General features: G+C 43.0%; 1 protein-coding gene across 3 annotated transcripts in view; it reads right to left on the bottom strand.

Annotated features, from left to right (window-relative positions):
• Positions 1–564: 564 nt before the first annotated feature.
• Positions 565–22,707, bottom strand: part of LOC137334726 (protein mono-ADP-ribosyltransferase PARP12-like) — a 41,517-nt gene continuing 19,374 nt past the window's right edge. For all 3 annotated transcript variants that reach the window (XM_067999635.1, XM_067999637.1, XM_067999636.1), the window contains exons 7-12: positions 19,124–19,226; positions 15,533–15,629; positions 7,681–7,777; positions 6,513–6,643; positions 5,230–5,384; positions 565–3,243 (exon numbers count right to left, since the gene is read on the bottom strand). In XM_067999635.1, the coding sequence (XP_067855736.1) occupies positions 2,969–3,243; positions 5,230–5,384; positions 6,513–6,643; positions 7,681–7,777; positions 15,533–15,629; positions 19,124–19,226 (858 nt within the window). In that variant the 3' untranslated portion in view covers positions 565–2,968. The remainder of the gene's footprint in view (positions 3,244–5,229; positions 5,385–6,512; positions 6,644–7,680; positions 7,778–15,532; positions 15,630–19,123; positions 19,227–22,707) is intronic.

Here is a 22,707-nt window from a genome sequence, read left to right as displayed (position 1 = left end):
CTAGAATGACAAAGAATTATTTAAGTTATTGAAACATATGACTGGTAAAGGTAACTCTTTAGTGCTGGTCAAAAGCCCTTTCTCACTGCCCATAGAAAAACCAGCACAGGATGTGCTCAGCTATTTCAGTCTTGAACTGTCTAATCCAGTATTCATGCACAACAGTTTGCATCCAAAAAGAAGAAACAAGCAACATACTTACAATAAACAGTCAGAGTCACTAATGGACCATGTTTGTGACAGAAATTGTTCATCTTAACAATAACTATTTTTTCAGATGTTGAAGGCATTTGGGATGACAGGGTCTGTTCAGAAGAACTTCCATTTGTTTGTTCCTACAAGCTCCAGTGAAGTCAAAAAAACTCAACGTTGCTTCAAGAATCCTTTTGATTTGCTTCATAGTGCTGGTATTATAGTTTGTAGTAATTCTAATGGCTGAGCCCAGAAGCAAATAATAAACACAATTGCAAAACAATCTGTTTTGTTTTAGTTTATTTTCTGAGACAGACCTGTATTCAACTCGTTCCCTAAATATTGAGTTAGTGATAATATGCTTGTCACATTTTGGGATTTTTTTGACAATTTTTCCACCTAAAGGATTTGGAAAAATAGTTTACTTTTATGTGTTGTGTTACAAAGCATAGTGTATTCACATAAGTTTAAAGTAAGGCTAATGAACTACCTTTGATGTTGTTTCCCCATAGACTGTAAATAATAATTCAGTAGCCTGTCCCAGAAAACGATACCTTATACCCATTGTGTTGGGAAGTTTCTGATCCCTTTTGGCTGTGAACAGAGGAAGATAAAAATGAAGACACAGATACAGGCAGTCAATTGGGATGTTTTAAACGAAATGCAATGAAGCATTGGGAATTGGATATATACTTGAAACGGAAAAATTTGCAAGGCTATGGGGAAAAAGCAGGGGAGTGGGACTAATTGGGTAGCTCTTTCAAAGAGCTGGCACCAGCACAACTGTCTAATGGCCTCCTTCTGTGCTGTATGATTCTATGATTAAGCAGTCAGGCCCAGTAAAGACTGTGAGAAGGTTAAGAGTGCAGTGGAGTAGTTAGAAATTATTTTGTTTAAGTCAAGCAAGATGATGTGGGGGAGCGTACTGTGTTCATTATTTTGTATTATTATGCAAAGACAAGTTGTATAGATTGAACTAAATGAATCTGATCTTAATCGTTGCTCTGTATGCTCACTCGCTTTGAAATAAAACAGCCTAACAAATAATTTCTGGCCTCGTCTTACCAAGCGCTTGCTCATTCCGCCTTTGGAGAGATTGAAGGAGCACACGTACAAACAACATAAATATCAAGCTCAGGCCTTAAAGGATACTATTGTTACACCCCTGAGTCACGCAATTGCATAGTTAGATATTGAGCAGTATGGGCACCACTGTATCTAAGGGGATATCTGAGGCAAGACCATAAACATTTAACAATGGTGCAAAAATACATGCGATAGTATCAATAATTCAGTAAGATTAACTTTGAATATATCTCTCTTTTTGCTTTTATTTATTACATTCAATTTTATTCATGTTTGATTTCAAAGTATTTATTCAGAGCTAAGCATTGGAAGGTGAAATCCCAAAACATCCAAGAATGTAGTTGCTTCTGGTATCCAGATAAATCTGCTGGTGTTAATCCATGAACACTTTTCAACTTCTTTAATGCTAAAAATATATTTTAAAAAATATTCAGTACCAGACTAGATTTATTAACACACTACAATGAGGAGCTGAGATGAATGCACCGCATGAACTACTCAGCTGAATTGTACAGACTTCAATATATTTAATAACAGTAAAATCAAAGTAATATGAAAATAAGTATTGCGAGTTTTGAGCAGTTAAAATGATAATAACCCTCCAAAGCCTCAGTTCACTCTAACCTTTAAACTGAGCAGTGACACCTACAAATAACACATCTGTTAAACAAAGACCATTAAATCCTGTTGAAAGTATGACCACCAGGCCGGGGAAGCTAGCCCATTCAGATCAGGTTAGTTTTGTTGGCATATTGTGAGAAAATAAACCCTCTCCAGGTATCACAGTTTATAATGGAAAATCAGTTAGGGCCTTTTTAGCACTTGCAAATAGATACTGAACAATTCCTACCATAATCTGTACAAAGGTAGATGGAGTTGGCCCAGTTAGTGTGCCTGCCAATACAATCTCAATGGAACTCAAGATATTTTAGAGCAGCAAAATGCAATTGAGGCCCAATAAACCTGTAACTTTTTGATTGGTTACAACGCCACCCTCCTGCCTTCTCACAATATCTCTCCCTTAGAAAGCTTTGAAGGCTAAACTGACATCTACAGAGGAGTTACAAGGATGATCTTGGGATTCAAAAAGATCTTTAAAATGATTTTAAAAATCTCATCACGGAGACTGAGCAGTAGATTGGGAACACTTCTGTAACTTGACCTACAATGCCTGATGACCTGATGGAATGAAAGTGACTTCACTCTGCCACTTGTATGGATTCAAAATTACATGAATTTTGGGCATTTACAACCTATGGATTCAGAACAACACTGCCTGTAATCCAGCATGAGCTATCACTAAATTGCCAACCTCATTCACACAGGCCATAAGGACTGAGTGGAGAAGGAGACGGTGCTCTTCTCTAAGGTTGGAGTAATGCATATTTTTGGAGTAACTTGGCGGACAATGTTACATCTACCCTTGAATCAATTTATGCTGATACTAAGGACTAAATTTTGAGGCCCCACACCACAGGCAATTTGACACAATTTTCTGATATGCACTGTCTGCATGCAAGGCTTCGCTGGTGTTGCATGGCCATGCAAAATCCACCCTTAAATGCTAGAAATAAAGAGTATTTAATTCCCAAGTGGTATCTATCTTTTGAACCAAAAAGAGATGCTGCTTTTATCATATCTCATCATTAGATATCATTAACAGGCAAAGGTTGTCAGAAACATTTGATTTCTACATGGAATTATTAGTATATTCTATGACATATTCTGGGTAAATCTGATATTTTTCAAATATAACAAACACTGATGGATCTTTTGTGCAGTTAACACAGCTATCATAGAGGTTGTGGGTTGTGCCATCTTTGGATGGCGGCCGATAGTAACTTGATTGTCCTTCTGTAAACTGTCCTACCAACACCCGTGCCATGAACATGATGTTGACGTTTGTTGCAGAATCTGAGTACAAGTCAAAGATGGAGCAGGATGCATCCTTGGCAAAGTACCTCCCTGCAGATGAGAATAAACAAATTGATTTTTTCAAATTCCACTAATGGAAATTAAACTATTTCTTCTCAAGGCCTCTCCCAGTAGGAATTCCCATTTAAAAGCAAGAGCAGCACCATGTAAGAAAGCTTGGAATGAGAAAATTGAATCATCAAGCTCCCTCGTTCCTTAGAGCATTTATAATGTACCCCACCACAGATCTCTATCCCACCTAATTTACTGAAGGGAAATTTGCATAAACACTTCAATTCCTGGGGATAATCAAGTAAAACTCCAGAACATTCATTCATCCCCACATCTTTACTGTTCAATTCTGGATTGTTGCCTTCCGCAAATAACAATATCCTCTTCCTACTCCAATGGTCCCAGAATGCCCCATGAATTTGGACCACACTAATTTGTACAGATATTGAAGTTTGGTAAGGCTCATCTTACCAAAATATTCTATACCATGCTGAAAGATTATATTTGTATATGTGGAATGTTAAGTATATAAAGGTGTCAGCCTTGACATTTATTGCATTGCTGTTTGTGGGACCTTGCTGTGTGCATATTGGCTGCTGTGTTTCCCTACATTACAACAGTGACTACACTTCAAAAAAAGTGCTTCATCACTTTGGGAGATCCTGATGTCATAAAAGGTGCTATATAAATGCACAGTCCTTCTTTCTTTTTATACGGGGAACAAATCAGATATACCCATTTATACAACTGCTGTACCTACCTGAGATACATCGAATATTAGCTCTGATAATTGCAAATCAGAATAACTTTTCCTGTAACTAAATGTGTTAAACCTACATTATTGCATGGAAAGTGAGGTTAACACTTCCCCCTAGTAAACTTGGATTGCACTATTCTTCCTGTTAGTAATTCAGTGATAACATTACTGAATTTATTTTTTTTCCTCAATATTGTGCTCATCAAGGTGAGGGATATTAGTGCTGGGAAATGGAATGAATCCCATTTATGGCAGCCACTGTCAGCATCAAGTTCTCCTAGGTCAGGTATAGCACAAGTAAATACACAGCAAAGTTCTTTCTACTTTGCCCCAAAAATGTACCTTAGAAGAGCACCCTCTAATACATCAGTGTGGCGCTTATCCATTTCCACACGGGCCACCCTGTGGCCTGAGGGCCCTAGTGCCACACTAGGAACAGTTTTGTGCTGAAGACCAATGCCCACTAAGAACTGGATTGAGATTGCCCAAACTCATTTTACATTGGATGTTTACAGACAGCATACTGAGGAGACTTTCATCTCATCTGTGATGGGTTGGATTTAAGTCTGTGTTCCAGAGGTGAAAGGCCATTGTCTAATCCACTGCACCACTCAGTTCCCCTAAAAAGTATTGATTTTCATCAGCCTCATGGCAATGATACCCAGGTCTTTTTTTTGTATAATTTTCCAGCTTTCTTTCCTCCTCTCCTCTCCTGAATGCACTGACTTATTCTGGGTACAGTTCCATGGGGACTGGCTGTCCTTCAGTATATCACCCAAATGGCCGTCCTTTGGGTGTAAGCCTTAACAGTGAGTATCAGCAGGCAATTCAAATGTAGAGACATTACAGCTGAGAATGATACTGTCCTTATGCACACCCGCCCACCTGAAGATTAGATGTATTGAACCCTAGCTAAATTTTTATTCATCCTAGTCCAGGAATGATAAAGTCAGTTGTAGCACCCCAACTGAGATCAGCTTACTCATTATAGTGCAGGGATTGAGCCACGAACCTACTTGTATGGCTCAGTACCTTATCATTTACTCACTGAGCCATGGGAGGTGGGGGTGGCCCATATCATTTTTGATGCCTTTACACAATTTTCTTTTTATCTTCATTTGGAAGCTAAGTAGGTTTGTAAAGCAAACATAAAGGTGAAGATAAAATGACAAATTTGGCTGGTGCAGGGCTCTGAATTTCTTGTACCCGGTGCATTTTTATAGGCTGCTTCTTGAAACTTAATAATAAAAAAAGGCTACAGTACCTACCTTTTCCATATAAAGTTCCATCCTGTGCGAAGCTTCCCCAGTCAAAGTTCTGGTAGCAAATGGCATTAACAATCGATTGATCTCTGATTCCATGAAAAAGGAATTGTTCATTCACATTATGCTCACCGTTCCTTTTCTTCATCTGTTCTTTCTGCCTGAGAACCGATACATACACAAAGACCAGTAAATGCATTGGAAAACCAGCCAACAAGAACCAATAAGTCATAAATTTCCAAAATGATCATTTTATCTTACTGCATGATTGATTTTCATTTCCTTAAAGGTCTACAATCAATTTTGAGTTTCTCACCAAGATGTGTGGAATTCCTTTTTGCCAATTTTCTCTTGTCCTTTCCTGAAGCAGGATACTTATACTGAGGTACAGTTCCACTGGTACTGGCAGTCCACCAGTAACTCACCCAAGTGTTCATTCTTCAAATGTGTGAGCCAAGACAGTGAAGGGTCGGCACCTTATTCAACAGTGGGTGCATCACAGTCAAGCCCAATCCTGTCCTTAAGCAATGTCCACACACTTGCATTTTCCACTGGGGGAGGGGGAAGAAATCACTGGATAGCAATTGGAATTGGGAACTCTGATTGATTTTTCCCTTCCATGTCCCAGGAACACTGAGGCCAAATCAAATGTGGCACTTCTAGTGCTGCTCCAGTTAAGTTAAGTCAACTCAGAAAAGGCTGGGGATCAAAACTGGGACCTCCCTGATCTATATAGTTCAGTACCATACTGGACAGTGTATTTACCCACCAAGCCATCAGGTGACCCCTTTGTGTGCAGAAACTATCAAAACTCTGCATCACATCACAGGTACTTTAAATTTCAATGGAACTCAAAATTACTTCTGATTAATAAATGTGGTTTTGTGTATATACAAGGCTTGTCATTAATTGAAATAGTTACAAATATAGTAAATGACCAACACAGAAATACTGAGCATGAATTGCAAGACATAATTTTTTTCTCTCAATGCATGATGCCACTTGAATCATTCAACTGAATTTCTGCATTGTAAATTACTTTCTGGTATTCATTTTCCCCTATAAATTAAAGAATCCATTTTACCATGGGTGTTTTTAGAGCTGAATAAAATTCAGTTGATTTTTTTAATCTTTAAGATAAATTACACTGCCTATGTATTTCACTTTTAAACTTCTTAATTTCCCTTTTTGCTATCTTCCATATTATGATATTTCTCATAGTTTTCTTATATGAGTGTTGCAAATAGATAAACATTATTAATTGCCACATCTAATAGTGTTTTACAAACCACTGAAATATTTCCCAAAGTGAAAGGTTTTGGATTCTGTCAATTTTCTGGATTGTGCTGGACTGCATGCTCCCCTGAAAGAGGGTCTGGATTTTCTTATACTCTTCGGAGGACTGTGAGAGCTGAATACGCTGCAAAAAGAATCCAGAACATCAGGAGCTATCTAATAACAATAAAATAAAGATTAATTCTGTAGGGGTCATTCTGCGATCAAACATTCCCAGCAGGGAAGTCTATCTGGGGAAATGGCAGGCTTGTAGCCGCTTAAATGCTGCCCATTAAATCATAGACTGTGGTTCATTCCTGACTAGTATTACAGTATCAGCTAATGTACTAGCCACATATGGATCAAACAGGTGACAGACGTGTTGGTCAACATGGCCAGCATTTTCATCTCCTTCCGCAAAGAACAACTGCCCAATGTCCAGTGTATTTCCCAAAGTGGGGGGGGGGGGGGTCACTGATGTCTGCATGTGCACATCCTGGGTGCCAGTAAGTGATCAGTTTGTGTTTCAAAGCTTTGATGTGTGAAACACATAGAAGATGCATGAGATGCTAAGGTTATGTGAGGGCTTGGCATGGGCAAGCAGTAAATGAGCAACAGGTTGACAGGCAATACCTTGTATGTGGAATTATCTTTTGATTACCTGGTAAATGGTACCATTGGGTCGTATTACCCTACAGGTTCCTTGAAGTTGTTATGTCCTGTAGGTATTATGAACAACATTGGGCCTGGCCACTTCCTGCCAAGCATGATGCAGTCATCCTCTAAGGCAGTTCCTAACAGAGCAGTCCTCCTTGTAAACAACTCATATAGCAGCATGTCCACGTCGGCAGCCATCGAGCTGGCAAATAAAGGCAACGTTGGTCTGCCACTTGCCTACAAACTCTGTTGTCCCTAATTCTGCCCCTCCTCCACCCCACCCCTTCATCTCACTCCCTTAAGCAAGGCCCAAGGTATGGGGAGTGCATGATATTAATATTCATGATCTGGCCTTGCAGCATCTGGGAAAGCCATCGCATTATTCCAGCAGCGCACATTTTGGAATTTGTGCAGCAATCCCAGTGCCTTTTTAGGAGGGGTTGGTGAATTGGTCCTCAAAGGCACTAAATCAGAACCTGCTACTCAGTAACTCTACTGTGTAATATAGCAAATAAAATCTTTTACCTTGTATCCCATCTCTGGCAAAGCTGATTTGTCCCAATTTTCTGGAATGTTTTTTGGTTCACAGGCACTGGCTTGTCTTTGTGCCAATTGGACTTTGCTGTAAAAATAAAGACTGTTAAATATTTAAAGCTATTTTATATTACACCACATAGAATTATCCAATACATTTGCAACATTTATTTATTTGGCCATTAGTGGAATGGATGTCTGAGGTGAAGAAGTAAACAATTTTTGATTTTTGGCATCAGTGTTATCAAGCTGGGCTAGAAAAAAGCATAGGAGAGATGCAGAGTGAAGGTCCCTCTGCACTGTTCTATGACACACTCCCAGATCAAGTACAAAGCTGGTTGGATTTAGAGTTAAGCTTCTTCTACACAATCTCAACCTTGAACGCCCCTTACTACACCAACTTTCCACAACAGTCATTCTTCTGACCTTCCAGATGAGACCAAAAGAAATTATGGGGTCATTTTCTGATTGTGCCTCATCCACTGTCCAGACATATTGGAATATTGCAATATTGGCCATGATTTTCCAAGTATTCATTTTAATTAATAGATCTCAAGGCAGATAAGTCATCTGGCTCTGATGGCATTCACCCTAGACTGTGGAACAAATCCAGAGAAAAGATAGCAGCGAATCTGACCACAATTTTTATTCTTCCTTAGATATGCAAAATGCCAGGGAATTGGAGGATAATCAGTATAACGCTTCTGTTCAAGAAGAGAGAGAAGAATAAATGATGTTTAGTCCAACATCAGTTGTGGGAAAACTCTTAGAATCCATAATCATAATTTGAGATCAAATTAGTGAGCATTTAGAAATGCATAGAATACTCGAAGACAAACTCTCGTTATGAGGAGAAACTTAAAATACAAGGACTATTTCTACTGTAGCAGAGAAGGCTTAAAGAGGGTTTTGAAATTATTAAGGGGTTTGATAAAGTGAATAGGGAAAGACTATTTCCTCTGGTTGATGACTCTGTGATGAGAGATTATCAATTTAAAAGTGTTACTGAGGAGGGAGAATAGGACACAATTCTTCACACAGCGAGTGTTGGAGCATGGAATACTTTGCCACAGAGAGTAGTTGAAGCAGGGACCATTGCATCTTTTAAAGGAAAAGTGGATAAATATTTGAAGAAGAGGAAGATACAACGGGGAGAGAATGGCACATTGGGATTCGTTTAGAATTGATCTAGCGAAGAGCCTCCTCTGTGCTGTAAACTTATAAGAACATAAGAACATAAGAAATAGGATCAGGAGTAGGCCAATCGGCCCTTCGAGCCTGCTCCGCCATTCAATAAGATCATGGCTGATCTGATCCTAACCTCAAATCTAAATTTGTGTCCAATTTCCCCCTAATTCCCTTTACTTCTAGGAAACTGTCTATTTCTGTTTTAAATTTATTTATTTATTGGTTCTATATGCTGGGCCATTGGGAGAGACTCCCTGCCAGTAAAGCACAATCGGAAATTCATCCTGTCAGTGTAAATATAGGTGGAATTATGTCCAGTGGGCTCACTCCCTCTAGTAGCTGCGTTGAGACTGCATTAAACTCATTTCACCCTAAGGACCCTCACAGCGCAGCATCTCCTATAACTGGTTTCAATTTCAATCCAAGTTTTAAAGTTTAGTACAATGAGGCAATTTTCTGGTCTCAGAGCACAACAAGCCAAACATCAACCAACTTCCAGCTGGGATGACCTGCTGGTAGTTTTTGGAGTTGGCCCTAATTAATTATTCAGAGATAGCCCCTGACCCATATTGTACCTGGCATTGGGAGCTCATCAAAGGGGGGGGGGGGGGGGGCGGGGACTGACACGGGGCTTTGGAAAGTTTGCCTATTATTTTTTAGTTTTCCATCACAAAATATCATTGGCACTTATTAAAAACTGTTGAAGAAAACGTATATATATACATAAATGTAGGGATAGGGTTCTCAATACAAATCTAAAATAATTTGTTTGAAAGCAAGGAATGATGATAGTGACTATATGTGAATGGAAAAACATGGGAACATGTTGATCAGGAGAAGAACATGGGAGTTATTGTGGAAAAGTTACTGAAACCATTAGCCCAGTTAGATGTGAGATGTTGAGGGGCCAGGAACCAATGTAAATCAGTTAGGACAGGGTGATGGGTGAGTGGGACAATGGGTGGCAGGGTTTTAAATAGGTTGAAGTTTATGGAGGACGGGAGACCGGCCAGGAGACCATTGGAATAGTTGATTCTGGAGGTGACAAAGACATGAATGAGGGTTTCAGCAACACTCGAAGGGTGAAAATAGGTGGTCTTTGTGATAGAGATGAAATGGGGTCAGAAGCTCAGCTCGGGGTCGAATAGGATGTTGAGGTGCAGAACAATCTGGTTCTGTCTGAGACAACAACAACAACTTGCATTTATATAGCACCTTTAACTTAGTAAAATATCCCAAGGTGCTTCACAGGTGTGTAATCGAACAAAATTTGGCACCGAGCCACATCGGAGATATTAGTACACGTAACCAAAAACTTGGTCAAAGAGGTAGGTTTTAAGGAATGTGTTAAAGGATGACAGGGAGTGGTAGAGAGGCGGAGAGGTTTAGGGGGGAATTCCAGAGCTTAGGTCAATTGTGGTCAACCATGCCAAATGCTGAAAAGATGTCAAGGAGAAATATTCCATCAGGGTCACAGTTACAGAGGATGGACTCGATATTAGGAGGGAGGCAGGTTGGCAGCGGGGGGTTGACTGGGCGCGTGGGTAATGTGCCCAGTGAATTCGGGGTGCTCCGCATGCGATTGCAGCCTAATTGAAGGAACTTACCTTGGCTTCCAGGTTTCCCGTTCTAGACCTGCGCAGCAGGCGCACTGCACACCCGCATCACAGGCTGTCAGCAGGAGGAGCCCTATTTAAAGGGGCAGTCCTCCAAAGCTCCTCCTGCAGCAAACAACCAATTTAGGTGCATGAAGCAGGCCAGAGGCAAGGCTGCCCCAAGGTTCACTGACTCCTCATTCCAGGTGCTGCTCGATGGGGTGAGGAGTAGGAGGAAAATTTTTTTCCCGTCGGATGGGAGGAAGTGTCCTCCCTCCACCACCAAGAAGGCCTGGCTGGAGGTGACCGAGGAGGTCACCAGCAATGGCAATGTGTCCAGAACCTGGGTGCAGTGCAGAAAGAGATTTAATGACCTAACCAGGTCAGCCAAAGTGAGTGTACTTACGCATTCTCCCATACTCCATCTTCCACATCACCTCCACCACCACACAACTCCTTCTGCACTGCCATCACAACGCTCTCGCATCACTCCTCACATCCACTCAACCATCATCCTCACCTTGCCTGCACGTACTCACCGCCCCAGTTCCCATTCGAACACTACCACGCAACCCAATCCTCATACAATCTCATGGCTATGTCTCACAGGCACCCTCCCATGCATCTCCCTGACGCTCAACCCCACCCACACCAATGCATGCAGCGGGTCACCGTGCAACCATCGCTCAATCACGCCTCTGTGTTTTGCCTCAATAGGAGAAGAGATGCCAGAACGCCCGGGAGAGGGCAAGGACCGTGTGGAGGAGGCCCGTCACACCAGGTGCCCTTAACAGATGTGGAGCAGCAGGCACTCGAAATAAGCCGGACGCTGGAGTGCCTGTTCGTGGCGGACGCTGAAACTGGGAGTGCACAAGCGGCTGATGACAGAAATCTAGCACTCAGCACTCATGGTAGCAAATGATCTTAACATCACTTGGCATCTGCAACACCTCAACACCTGTCCATATGCTTAATAATGCTTTCTGTTCTCTTGCAGGGCCATCTGCAACCGCCATGACTGCGGAGGGCGAATCCTCAGAGGACCTGCCGGCCTCTGAGAGTCCATCCTCACATCTGAGCCAGCCATCCACCAGCGCAGATATACACATCTCGGTGGGTCCCTGTCCTCACTTAGTTGGGCTTGCACATGGTGAGTCATCACGCACATGTGAGCACGATCAGACCCTGGTGGCAGGGGCAGCCGTGGAGAGTCCGTGTTAGTAGGAGTACTCTTCTCCAGGCTCTGCTCAGCTGGACCCAGATGCTGAACCCTGGGGGTCAGACATGAAAAGGAGAGTCATCGAGGGGCAGCAGCACATTGCCGAGGTACTAGAACAGTTGCCTCGCGCACTCTCCACAATCGCGCAGAGGATGGAGGAGTCTAACTCCTGCACGAGTGGAATACTGTCACAGGGACATGAAGGCATCTCTGAGATAGTGTCATGGGTAGGTGCGGGAATGTCTGCGATGGAGGAAAGGCTAGCCTCCATCAAGCGTCAAGCACGGCTCAACAATGACTCCATTCAGGCCCTGACAACGGCCGTTCGGATTCAGGGCGAGCAACATTCTGCCGCCTTAAACAGGCTGACAGATACCTTACAACTGGCCTTCCAAGGCTTCACACAAGTCCTCCAAACTGTCGTCCAGCAGGGTGGAAGGAGTGATGTGGGCCTGGGCTAGGAGAGGGATGATGGTAAAAGGGGACATGGAAGTGGGGACGCCACTCAAAGCGCTCCCATGTCTCACCCGTTGCCCCCCCTCTCAACCAGTACCCGCAATGCTGCCCCCACTCCAGATGGCCGAGTCTGCCCCTGCACAGGTACAGGTAGAGGGGCCCTCACGGGTACCGGGCAAAGCATCTCATCGGTCAGGGCATGGAGAAGAGCAACCTGCCACTACCTCTTCTGAAGCCACAGGGGTAGCACCACGTAGGGGTTCCCGTAAACGTAAGGCTAAGGATTTGTGAGCACAAAGGGGATGCACAAGGATCTATGACGGAATGTCATGTTTTTGATTTATTTTCCTTTGTTTTGCAAAAAACAATAAAAAATTGTTATCACCACTACTGCCACGTCTTTGAAAATCTTGTCTGGTTTGTGCAATAATGCCCTTTCCTGAGGATCACAATGAAGACCCACAACTGATGCCACCCATTGTGTCACTGCAGAGTGGGCGCAGGTGTATTTGCAGGGCTATTTTGTGCAGATGACTGAGAGACGCCGGCCATGTCCCCAGTAGCACCCTGGAAGGATGCGGAGGAGAAGTTGGTGCTTTTGGTGACTTTGACAGTGACAGGTAAGAAGATGGTGCTCGGGCCAGCTGGGAGCAGCTTGGCATGAAGGAGGCTGCAGATGTCTAAGACTACATGTCGAGTGACTCTGAGTCTCCGTGTGCACTGCTACTCAGAGAGGTCCAGGAAGCTGAGCATCAGTCTGTAGACCCTGTGGCGAGGGTAGTGCCCTCTGCGATGCATCTCTCTCTGCAGTTGCCCTCCCTCCTGCTGTGCAGGTGGATGTGTCACAGCACTGTGTTGTGGAGCTCCACGTGTCAGAGGTGAACAGCATGGCCAGCGAGGCTGGTGATGCTGTTCGTCCTCCGAGGATGTCAGGACTGCAGCTATGGCGGCCCCCATCCGCAAGATGTACATTTGAGGGGGTCCACAAGGTAGGCACATGTGTCTGGACACCTGGGTAAGTGTGCAAGTTTGTAAATGTTATTGTTAGGAGGAGGGTGGTGGAGGCCAAACTTTGTCCAAAGTGACAGAGTGGCCTCCCGCAATGAGTGAGGGTCTCCCCCACCCTCGCACCTGTCAAATTGACCTTTGTAGCTCCCACAGGCTGGTGGCTGCAACACGTCCATTTCAACTAGGGAGTGTTTCCCCCAATAGGGGAAACCGTCTGAGTTTAGTTGAAAATCCAACCCCTCCTAAAATATCCTACACATCAGGTCAGCAAACGACCTGAACTATCAAATTATTTGCCTTAAGTGGGATCCCACCAGCTTTAACTGCCAGCAGGAGTCCCGCATGCGGTGGCTGCGCGCACATCTAAGCGCATCACTGGGGAACCCGGAAGTGGGCGGGTTGGAGCCGGGCTCAGGACCCGCCCCGGGAATCCCCGATTTTCGGAGCCCCCCCCGCCACGGCTTGGACGTCCAAAAATCGAGCCCGATGTAATTTGAGACTTTGCTTAGGGAGGTTTCGGTGCTATGATCGTGGCGGAAACCTGATTGCAGAAATTTAGACATGGAGTTGCAGGAAAAATGGGCACGGATTTGGGAGGCAACAACATGCTCAAGGATTTTGGATGTGCAGATGTATTCTTGGACCAAAGGTGGAGCGACTAAAATCGGGGATGCGCAAGAGGCCAGAATTGGAGGAGCGCAGAGATCTCTGAGGGTTGTAGGGCTGGAGAGGTTACAGAGATAGGGAGGGGCGAGGCCATGGAGGGATTTGAAAACAAGGATGAGAATTTTAAAATCGAGGTGTTGCCGCACCAGGAGATCAATGTAGGTCAGCGAGCACAGGGGTGATGGATGAACAGAACTTGGTGCCAGTTAGGATACGGGCGGCAGCGTTTTGGATGAGCTCAAGTTTATGGAGGGGTGCAAGGTGAGAGGCTGGCCAGGAGAGCATTGGAATAGTTGAGTCTAGAGGTAACAAAGGCATGGATGGGGATTTCAGCAGCAGATGAGGTGAGGTAGGGATAGAGAAGGGTAATGTTACAGAGGTGGAAGTAGGTGGTCTTGGTGATAGAAAGGATATGGGGTTGGAAGTTCATCTCAGAGTCAAATGGGATGACAAGGTTGCGAACAGCCTGGTTCAGCCTCAGACAGTGGACAAGGAGAGGGATGGAGTTGGTGGCTAGGGAATGGAGTTTGTGGCGGGGTCTGAAGACAATGGCTTTGGTATTCCCAGAGTAAAGTGCAGCTCATCCAAGACGGGATGTCAGACAAGCAATCTGACAGCAAAGAGGCAATGAAATGATCAAGAGAGGTAGAGTCATAGAGTTTTACAGCACGGATAGAGGCCCTTCGGCCCATCGTGTCCGCGCCAGCCATCAAGCCCTGTCTAATCTAATCCCATATTCCAGCATTTGGTCCGTAGCCTTGTATGCTATAGCATTTCAAGTGCTCATCCAAGTACTTCTTGAATGTTGTGAGGGTTCCTGCCTCCACAACCCTTTCAGGCAGTGAGTTCCAGACTCCAACCACCCTCTGGGTGAAAAAGTTCTTTCTCAAATCCCCTCTAAACCTCCCGCATTTTACCTTGAATCTATGCCCCCTAGTGGAGAGGGAGAGCTGAGTGTCGTCAGCGTACACGTGGAAGCTGACCCTATGTCTGCAGATTATGTCATCAAGGGGCAGCATCTACATGAGGAAGAGGAGAGGACAAGGATAGATCCATGGGGAACTCCAGAGATAATGGCACAGGGGCAGGAAGACAAGCCATTGCTGGAGATGCTCTGGTTGTGATCTGATAGGTAAGAGTGGGACCAAGCAAAGGCAATGCCACAGTGCTAAACAATGGAAGGGAGATGCATTAGAGGAGGATGGTGTGGTCAACCATGTCAAAGACTGAAAAGAGGTCAAGGAGAAAGTCACAGTTACAGAGGATGTAATTTGAGACTTTGCATAGGGAGGTTTCGGTGCTGTGACAGTGGCGGAAACCTGATTGCAGAAATTCAAACATGGAGTTGCAGAAAAAATGGGCACGGATTTGGGAGGCAACAACATGTTCAAGGACTTTGGATGGGCAGATGTGCTCTTGGAGAAAAAGGGATAGATAGTGGAAAAAGCTGTAAAACTTAGGAAAAAGGCACATTGTTAGGAGAGAGTACAAGAAGTTTGAGGCTGCCTTTAACTCTGCCTCCAACATCTGACCTGGGGGTGCTTGATATTGATACTAGTTGCCTGAAATGGAAACTGTTCTATTCACCAGCACTATAACCCCTCACCTTGGTGAACACTAAAACTCACAAAAAAAACAGAAGTTGAATTGCCAGTAGTACAAACTATGAAGAATTCCTGCTAATCTTAAGAGTTAATTTTATTTTCAGTACCTCTGTAGCTTTTTTTCCACATCTTGTTCAGAGATAAATCTCGGCCTTCTCCGAACTCCGTTTGTTCTTTCGGAAAGTTTGTCTTTCTGACACATTTCTGCGAGAAGGAAAACATTAGTACTTCAAAAAGTTAACAGTCAACAAATAAACCAAAAAAAAAAATTCAGGATGTGGCTTTGAAACTCAGTCCAAAAAGACTTGCAAAGAATGTGTCCCCAGACAAGCTGAGAACTAACTCCTCCTTCAATTGTGATATACTTAGCACTACCCCACCATAAATTCACTAAGTATTTTTGCATGCAAAGAGTGGATGGGGAATCTGAAGTGCAGCAGCTCTTAAATGACTGCTAAACGGGAGGAGCAACCTGTTTTGGTGCAAGCTAAGTGTTGTTGATAGATGATGACTGGAGGAGCTGCAAGGACTGCTGCTTCACTGCAGAGAGCTGGAGATTGTGCTCGAGGAGGTGGCGCTGAAATAAGTGGCCATTTTTGGGGCTGACGGAAACCTTTCTAATAGAGTAAACGTGTAGCTGGCATGGAAGTAGCTGTCAAACAGAGTGAACGGAGTCTCCTACATCCATAGGTCTTGGGAGCAAATGCACAAAAAGCTCTCAGGACTGAGGGAGTGTGCCAAGGTAAGCTTCAATAAATGGTGACCACTAAAATGAAAGGAATGCCTGGACTTTGCTTGCACCAAGCACTCAACCTAGCCATATCAGTAATGTACATTAGCCCAACCCTCACATCATACACACTCCTTACTACCATCTCAGTGAAACTGCAGCTCCAATATGATGGCAAATGTCAAGGCTTTCACACTCATAAGTGTATGTGTTCTCAATCACTTACTATAGCTGCACAATCTTCTGTGAATTGGTGTAAAATGAAAGAATCATGACAACTGCCAAGGTAGTAAGCATTCAGGTGCAATATTCTGTATCTATGGTCACAGGCCACTTGCACATTTGCGAGTGTAACCTCTTGCTTTTCATGAAGGGGGCAGGCAAGCAGTAGGGTCCTGTATGGCCATATACATAACATCAAAAATATCCAGAACCTTGGGGAATCCAGTCAGACATTAAAAGAGTTTAAAACTTAAGTGTGTATTAATATGCAATTATACTGCTCCAATAGAATGGGGCCATTTGTATCACAATACTTCTATAATTCAGGGCAAGTTTCTGATACGCGGTTGTTGAAAATGTGATGTGGCTGATTTTTTGAACAATCTGGCCCATGTCTGTTGGGCTTACACATGAGGCACTGACCTTCTCTTCTCCACAAATTGCAGCCTAGCACAACTACACTCATTGGTACCACCCATCAGGGTGGAGCACAGCCCTTTCCACAAAAATACCTTTAGGACATATGACAATTGGAGCAAGGGATTCTGTTTCAGCCTGGAACTTGGCAAATAGCGAGTAATCTGAAGTTCACTTAGCAGACAAACTTCGGAGTGGGCATTAAAGGCCCTTTTATCATACAGCTCTTCAATTTGGGTTACAGGAGAGTGATGGTCAAACAAACACTTGTTGTTTCTATATTTGCTGAATTCCTTTAGATGATTTTTTTCATCCATGGATATGCAAAAGAACTAGCATTCTCAATTCTTTATTTGCCTTTTAAACAGCTGAAGATAAAATCATTGAAAAATCTGCTGATCCTTTTGTGTGGAATTTTTAGATATGACTGAAAATTTGGCCAATGGAAAAAGAGCATTTAATCAGCAGTAGCCTGGAGATTGAAGCTGAACCAATTCTTTGCTTCTACGTACTTGCATCGTGATGCTTATATTACGATGGGAACATGCAGATATGCAGGACTGGCCTGGCCTGTTTAGTGAACTGCAGGAGGAGGCAGTTGTTTGGACAGGAGATCACAAGACTCACAAAAAAGTCTCTCTACTACTGTCACCTGTATAGGGATTAGTTTGTTTAAGATAAAGAGTGTCATTAACAGCTGGAGAACTGTGCATCAGCAGGTTATGATGTGGAGATGCCGGTGATGGACTGGGGTTGGCAATTGTAAACAATTTTACAACACCAAGTTATAGTCCAGCAATTTTATTTTAAATTCACAAGCTTTCGGAGGCTACCTCCTTCCTCAGGTGAACGATGTGGAAATGAAATCCTCGAAATGAAGTCGCATTTATAATTCACAGAACAATGCTTGGTGATAACAGACAGTTTTTTCAACTGCCTGTTGCCAAGGCAATCAGTGTGCAGACAGACAGGTGTTACCTGCCAGGTCTCAATATACAAATCACCAAAAAAAAAGCAAACAAAAAAAAACAGAGATAGAGAGGTAGAAACATAGAAAAGACAGCAACTGACCCGTTATATTAAAAACAGATAACATTTGTTCGCTGGAGGGGTAACGTGTAGCGTGACATGGTTATGGCATTGTTATGGCATGGTCATGGTTATCAGCAGGTTATGGCATTGTTGCATCAAGGTAAAAGCACTTGGATCAACAGCAGTGAGCTGCTGACGCAAAGCAAAAAAACCACCCCCAACAAGCAAGACCATCAGTTAATCATAGAAATTTACAGCAAAGAAGGAGGCCATTCGGCCCATCGTGTCTATGCTGGCTGAAAAAGAGCTATCCAGCCTAATCCCATTTTCCAGCTTTCGTCCGTAGCCTTGTAGGTTACGGCACTTCAAGTGCATAACCAAGTACCTTTTAAAATGCGATGAGGGTTTCTGCCTCTATCACACTTTCAGGCACTGAGTTCCAGACCCCACCACCCTCTGGGTGAAAAATGTTCTCCTCAACTCCCCTCTAATCCTTCTACCAATTATTTTAAATCTATGCCCCCTGGTTATTGACTTCTCTGCTAAGGGAAATAGGTCCTTCCTATCCACTCTATCTAGGCCCCTCATAATTTTATACACCTCAATTAAATCTCCCCTCAGCCTCCACTGTTCCAAAGAAAACAACCCCAGTCTAACCAATCTTTCCTCATAGCTAAAATTCTCTAGTCCTGGCAGCATCCTCGTAGACCTCCTCTGTACCCTCTCTAGTGCAATTACATCCTTCCTGTAATGTGGTGACCAGAACTGTACACAGTACTCTAACTGTAGCCCAACTAGTATTTTATACAGTTCTAGCATAACCTTCGTGTTCTTATATTCTATGCCTTGGCTAATAAAGGCAAGTATCCTGTATGCCTGCTTAACCACCTTATCTACCTGTCCTGCTACCTTCAAGGATCTGTGGACATGCACTCCAAGGTCCCTCTGTTCCTCTACACTTCTCAGTATCCTACCATTTATTGTATATTCCCTTGTCTTGTTTGCCCTCCCCAAATGCTTTACCTCACACTTCTCCGGACTGAATTCCATTTGCCACTAATCAGGACTTCTCATTTCACCTCCACCCAGCGCAATGAAATTCCATGAACTGATTTAAATGAATCAATCCTGAAAGATGTATTGCATGCCAGAATATGCACTTTCCCCAAATTGTCCCAATTTACTCTTCTGCAGACACAATGAAATTAAAATGTACAATGGCTTCACATAATATTTGGCTGTACCTAAACTTATGAAAAAGTAACACAAAGGACAGAGTTACGTGAACTGACTGTACCTTTAAAGCTTAGTCTTTCATTGAATTCTCCAATAAGCACTTCATCACTGCTATTGGCCAAATAGACATTCTCCAGGTCTGCGGATGTCACATGCACTTGATCCTGTCAAATATGCCAACTTGATAATTAGACTTTCTGTTCATGAAGGCTTTATTCTTCCGCAAAACAAAGATTACTAACACACCAGTTATTCCTTTTACCCTTAAGAGGGTAAAGAAATGAGCAGACATACCAACTCTAAATGTCTAAAATTTAAGTTATGAGAAAAGGTTAAGGAAGTTAGGTGCGTTGTCTTTAGAAAACGTGACCTGATGATGTTTTCAAGTATATGAGGGGACTGACAAGGATGATCCAAGATAATTGTTCACTGTGGTAAAGGGTTCAAATATCAGCAGACATAGGTTAAACCTTAGGATGTTGACAATAAGAAGGGAAGACAGGCAGAACCCAAAGGGTAATAGACAGTGAAACAAGTTAGTAGGAGCAGCCATTCAAGCAGACAGTGTAAATGGGTTCAAGAAACAATTAGCTACATCTCTGGAGAAAGTACAAATTGAGGGATATGGTGAGAAGCTCAGAATTCAGATGTATGAAGAAGGCAAGTGCTTGTTGGGCCTAATGACCTGTTCTTGTTCCTAAAAATCCTTATGTTCTCATCACCTTAAAAAGTTCAGCTCTGGGAACACAGGTTTCTCTCTATTTACTGCCAGTCAATATTTGCCAAAATCTAGCTGAGTGTTGGTTCAAGTGAATGTAACCAGGGAGTGTCGCAGCCAGGGATTACGGTTACTAGGTGTTACTCAGACTGGAGAAGGGTTGGAAGTAGTGCATCCCAAGTGTCAGTGCTGGGTTCATTTTTGTTCTTTATATAATATATATACATCATAGAATCATAGAATGATACAGCACAGAAGGAGGCCATTCGGCCCATTGTGCCCTTGCTGGCTCTTTGAAAGAGCTATCCAATTAATCCCACTCCTCTGCTCTTTCCCCATAGCCCTGCAAAATTTTCCCCTTCAAGTATTTATCCAACTCCCTTTTGAAAGTTATTATTGAAGCGGCTTCCACCACCCTTTCAGGCAGTGCATTCCAGATCAAAACAGCTCGCTGCATAAAAAATGTTTTCCATATGTTGCCTCTGGTTCCTTTGGCCAATTACCTTAAATTTGTGTCCTTTGGTTACAGACCCTTCTCTCACTGGAAACAGTTTCTCCTTATTTACTCTATCAAAACCCTTCATGATTTTGAACACCTCTATCAAATCTCCCCTTAACCTTCTCTCCTCTAAGGAGAACAAATCCAGTTTCTCTGGTCTCTCCACATAGCTGAAGTCCCTCATTCCTGGTACCATTCTAGTAAATTTTCTCTGCAGCCTCTCTAAGGCCTTGACATCCTTCCCAAAGTGTGGTGCCCAGAAATGGCCACAGTACTCCAAATGGGGCCTAACCAGTGTTTTATAAAGGTTCAGCATAACTTCCTTGCTTTTGTACTCTATGCCTCTATTTATAAAGCCAAGGATCCCATATGCCTTTTTAACATCCTTATCAACTTGTCTTGCCACCTTCAAAGCCTTGTATACGTACACCCCCAAGTCTCTCTGTTCTTGTACCCCCTTTAAAATTGTGTTATATTGTTTATATTGCCTCTCCGCATACCTACTACCAAAACGAATCACTTCACACTTCTCCGCATTAAATTTCATCTACTATGTGTCTGCCTATTTTACCAGTCTGTCTATGTCCTCCTGAAGTCTGTTACTATCCTCCTCACTGTTTACTACATTTCTGAGTTTTGTGTCATCTGCAAACTTTGAGATTATACCCTCTATATCCAAGTCCAGGTCATTAATATATGTCAAAAAAAGCAGTGGTCCAAATACTGACCCCTGGGGGACACCACTACTCACTTTCCTCCAGTCTGAAAAACAATTGTTTACATACGTATATATATATAGAACAAAAGTGGATCCAGCAATGACCCTTGGGATATAATTAAACATAGATGATTTAGCCTCAGACACAGGAAACACAACATTGAAATTTGCTGATGGCACAAAAATAGGAGATTGCAAAAAAAAGTGAAGAGGAATGTAAAAGACTTCAGGAGGATAGAAACATGATAGTGGAATGGGCACGTGGTGGCAGGTGTAATTTAATGCCGAGAAATATGAGGTGATGCATTTTGGATTGATAAACAAGGAATGTGAGTGTACATTCAATCAAAAGACGCTGAAGGGTGTAGAGGAACAGGGACCAAGGGCGCAAAAACATAATTTCTTGAGCTGCGTGTCATCAGCATTTATGTGGAAGATGACAATGTGTCTGTGAAGAGTGTCTCCAATAGACAGTATACAATGAGGATGAAAAGGGGATCAAGAATGAAACAAGTGGTTAGGCCACAGTTAGAATAATGATACAGTTTTGGGCACCATATTATAGGGCATTAAAGCCATAGAGAGTGTATGATGTAGATTCAAGGATGATACCATAGAATAGAATCATAGAATGGTTACAGCACGGAAGGAGGCCATTCGGCCCATCAAGTCCATGCCGGCTCTCTGCAAGAGCAATCCAGCTAGTCCCTCTCCCCCGTCCTTTCCCCATAGCCCTGCAAATCTTTTACTTTCAAGTACTTATCCAATTCCCTTTCGAAAGGCACGATTGAATCTGGCTCCACCACTCCCTCGGGCAGTGCATTCCAGATCATAACCACTCGCTGTGTAAAAAAGTTTTTCCTCATGTCGCCTTTGGTTCTTTTGCCAAATCTTTTGCCAATCACCTTAAATCTATGTCCTCTGGTCCTTGATATATAAAGGATATCATATCCTTGATATAATGCGTGGCTCAAAGATTGGTGTGGGAGAAGTGGGTTTCGATTCGTGGGGCACTGGTACCAGTACTGGGGAAAGAGAGAGCTGTTCCGTTGGGACGGACTACACCTGAACCATGCTGGGACTAGAGTTCTAGCAAATCGAATAACTAGGGAGGTAGATAGGACTTTAAACTAAATAAAGGGGGGAGGGGGGAGGGTCCCGGTGGAGAGAAATCTAGAATGCTAAAGAGAAAAGACAAAGAAGCAGTACAGGAAAGTGATTGGGGTAAGGATAACCAGATTGTGTCAGGAAGGGACAGAGCAAACAAACAAAAGAGTGCACTAACAAGTAGGGTCCGGGTAAGAAAAAATGGTAATAAGACAAATAGGGCCATACTACAAAAACATGTTAATATGTCTAAAAATGTTAAAAAGACATATCTAAAGGTAATGTATCTGAATGCACAAAGCATTCGTAATAAGGTAGATGAATTAACAGCCCAAATAGAGGTAAACGGATATGATATAATAGCAATTACAGAGACATGGCTGCAGGGTGACCAAGGCTGGGAGCTGAATATCCAAGGGTATTCGATATTTAGGAAGGACAGGCAAAAAGGTAAAGGAGGTGGGGTGGCGTTGTTAGTAAAGGATGAAATCAGAGCAATAGTGAGAAAGGATATTGGCTCAGAAAATCAATATGTAGAATCAGTCTGGGTGGAGTTAAGAAGCACCAAGGGGCAGAAAACATTGGTGGGAGTTGTCTATAGGC

This window comes from Heptranchias perlo, chromosome 18, assembly GCF_035084215.1.
Source record: "Heptranchias perlo isolate sHepPer1 chromosome 18, sHepPer1.hap1, whole genome shotgun sequence".
NCBI classification, from domain to species: Eukaryota; Metazoa; Chordata; class Chondrichthyes; order Hexanchiformes; family Hexanchidae; genus Heptranchias; species Heptranchias perlo.
Note: the sequence above shows the minus strand (reverse complement) of the source record. Positions and strands in the feature narration are given on the sequence as shown.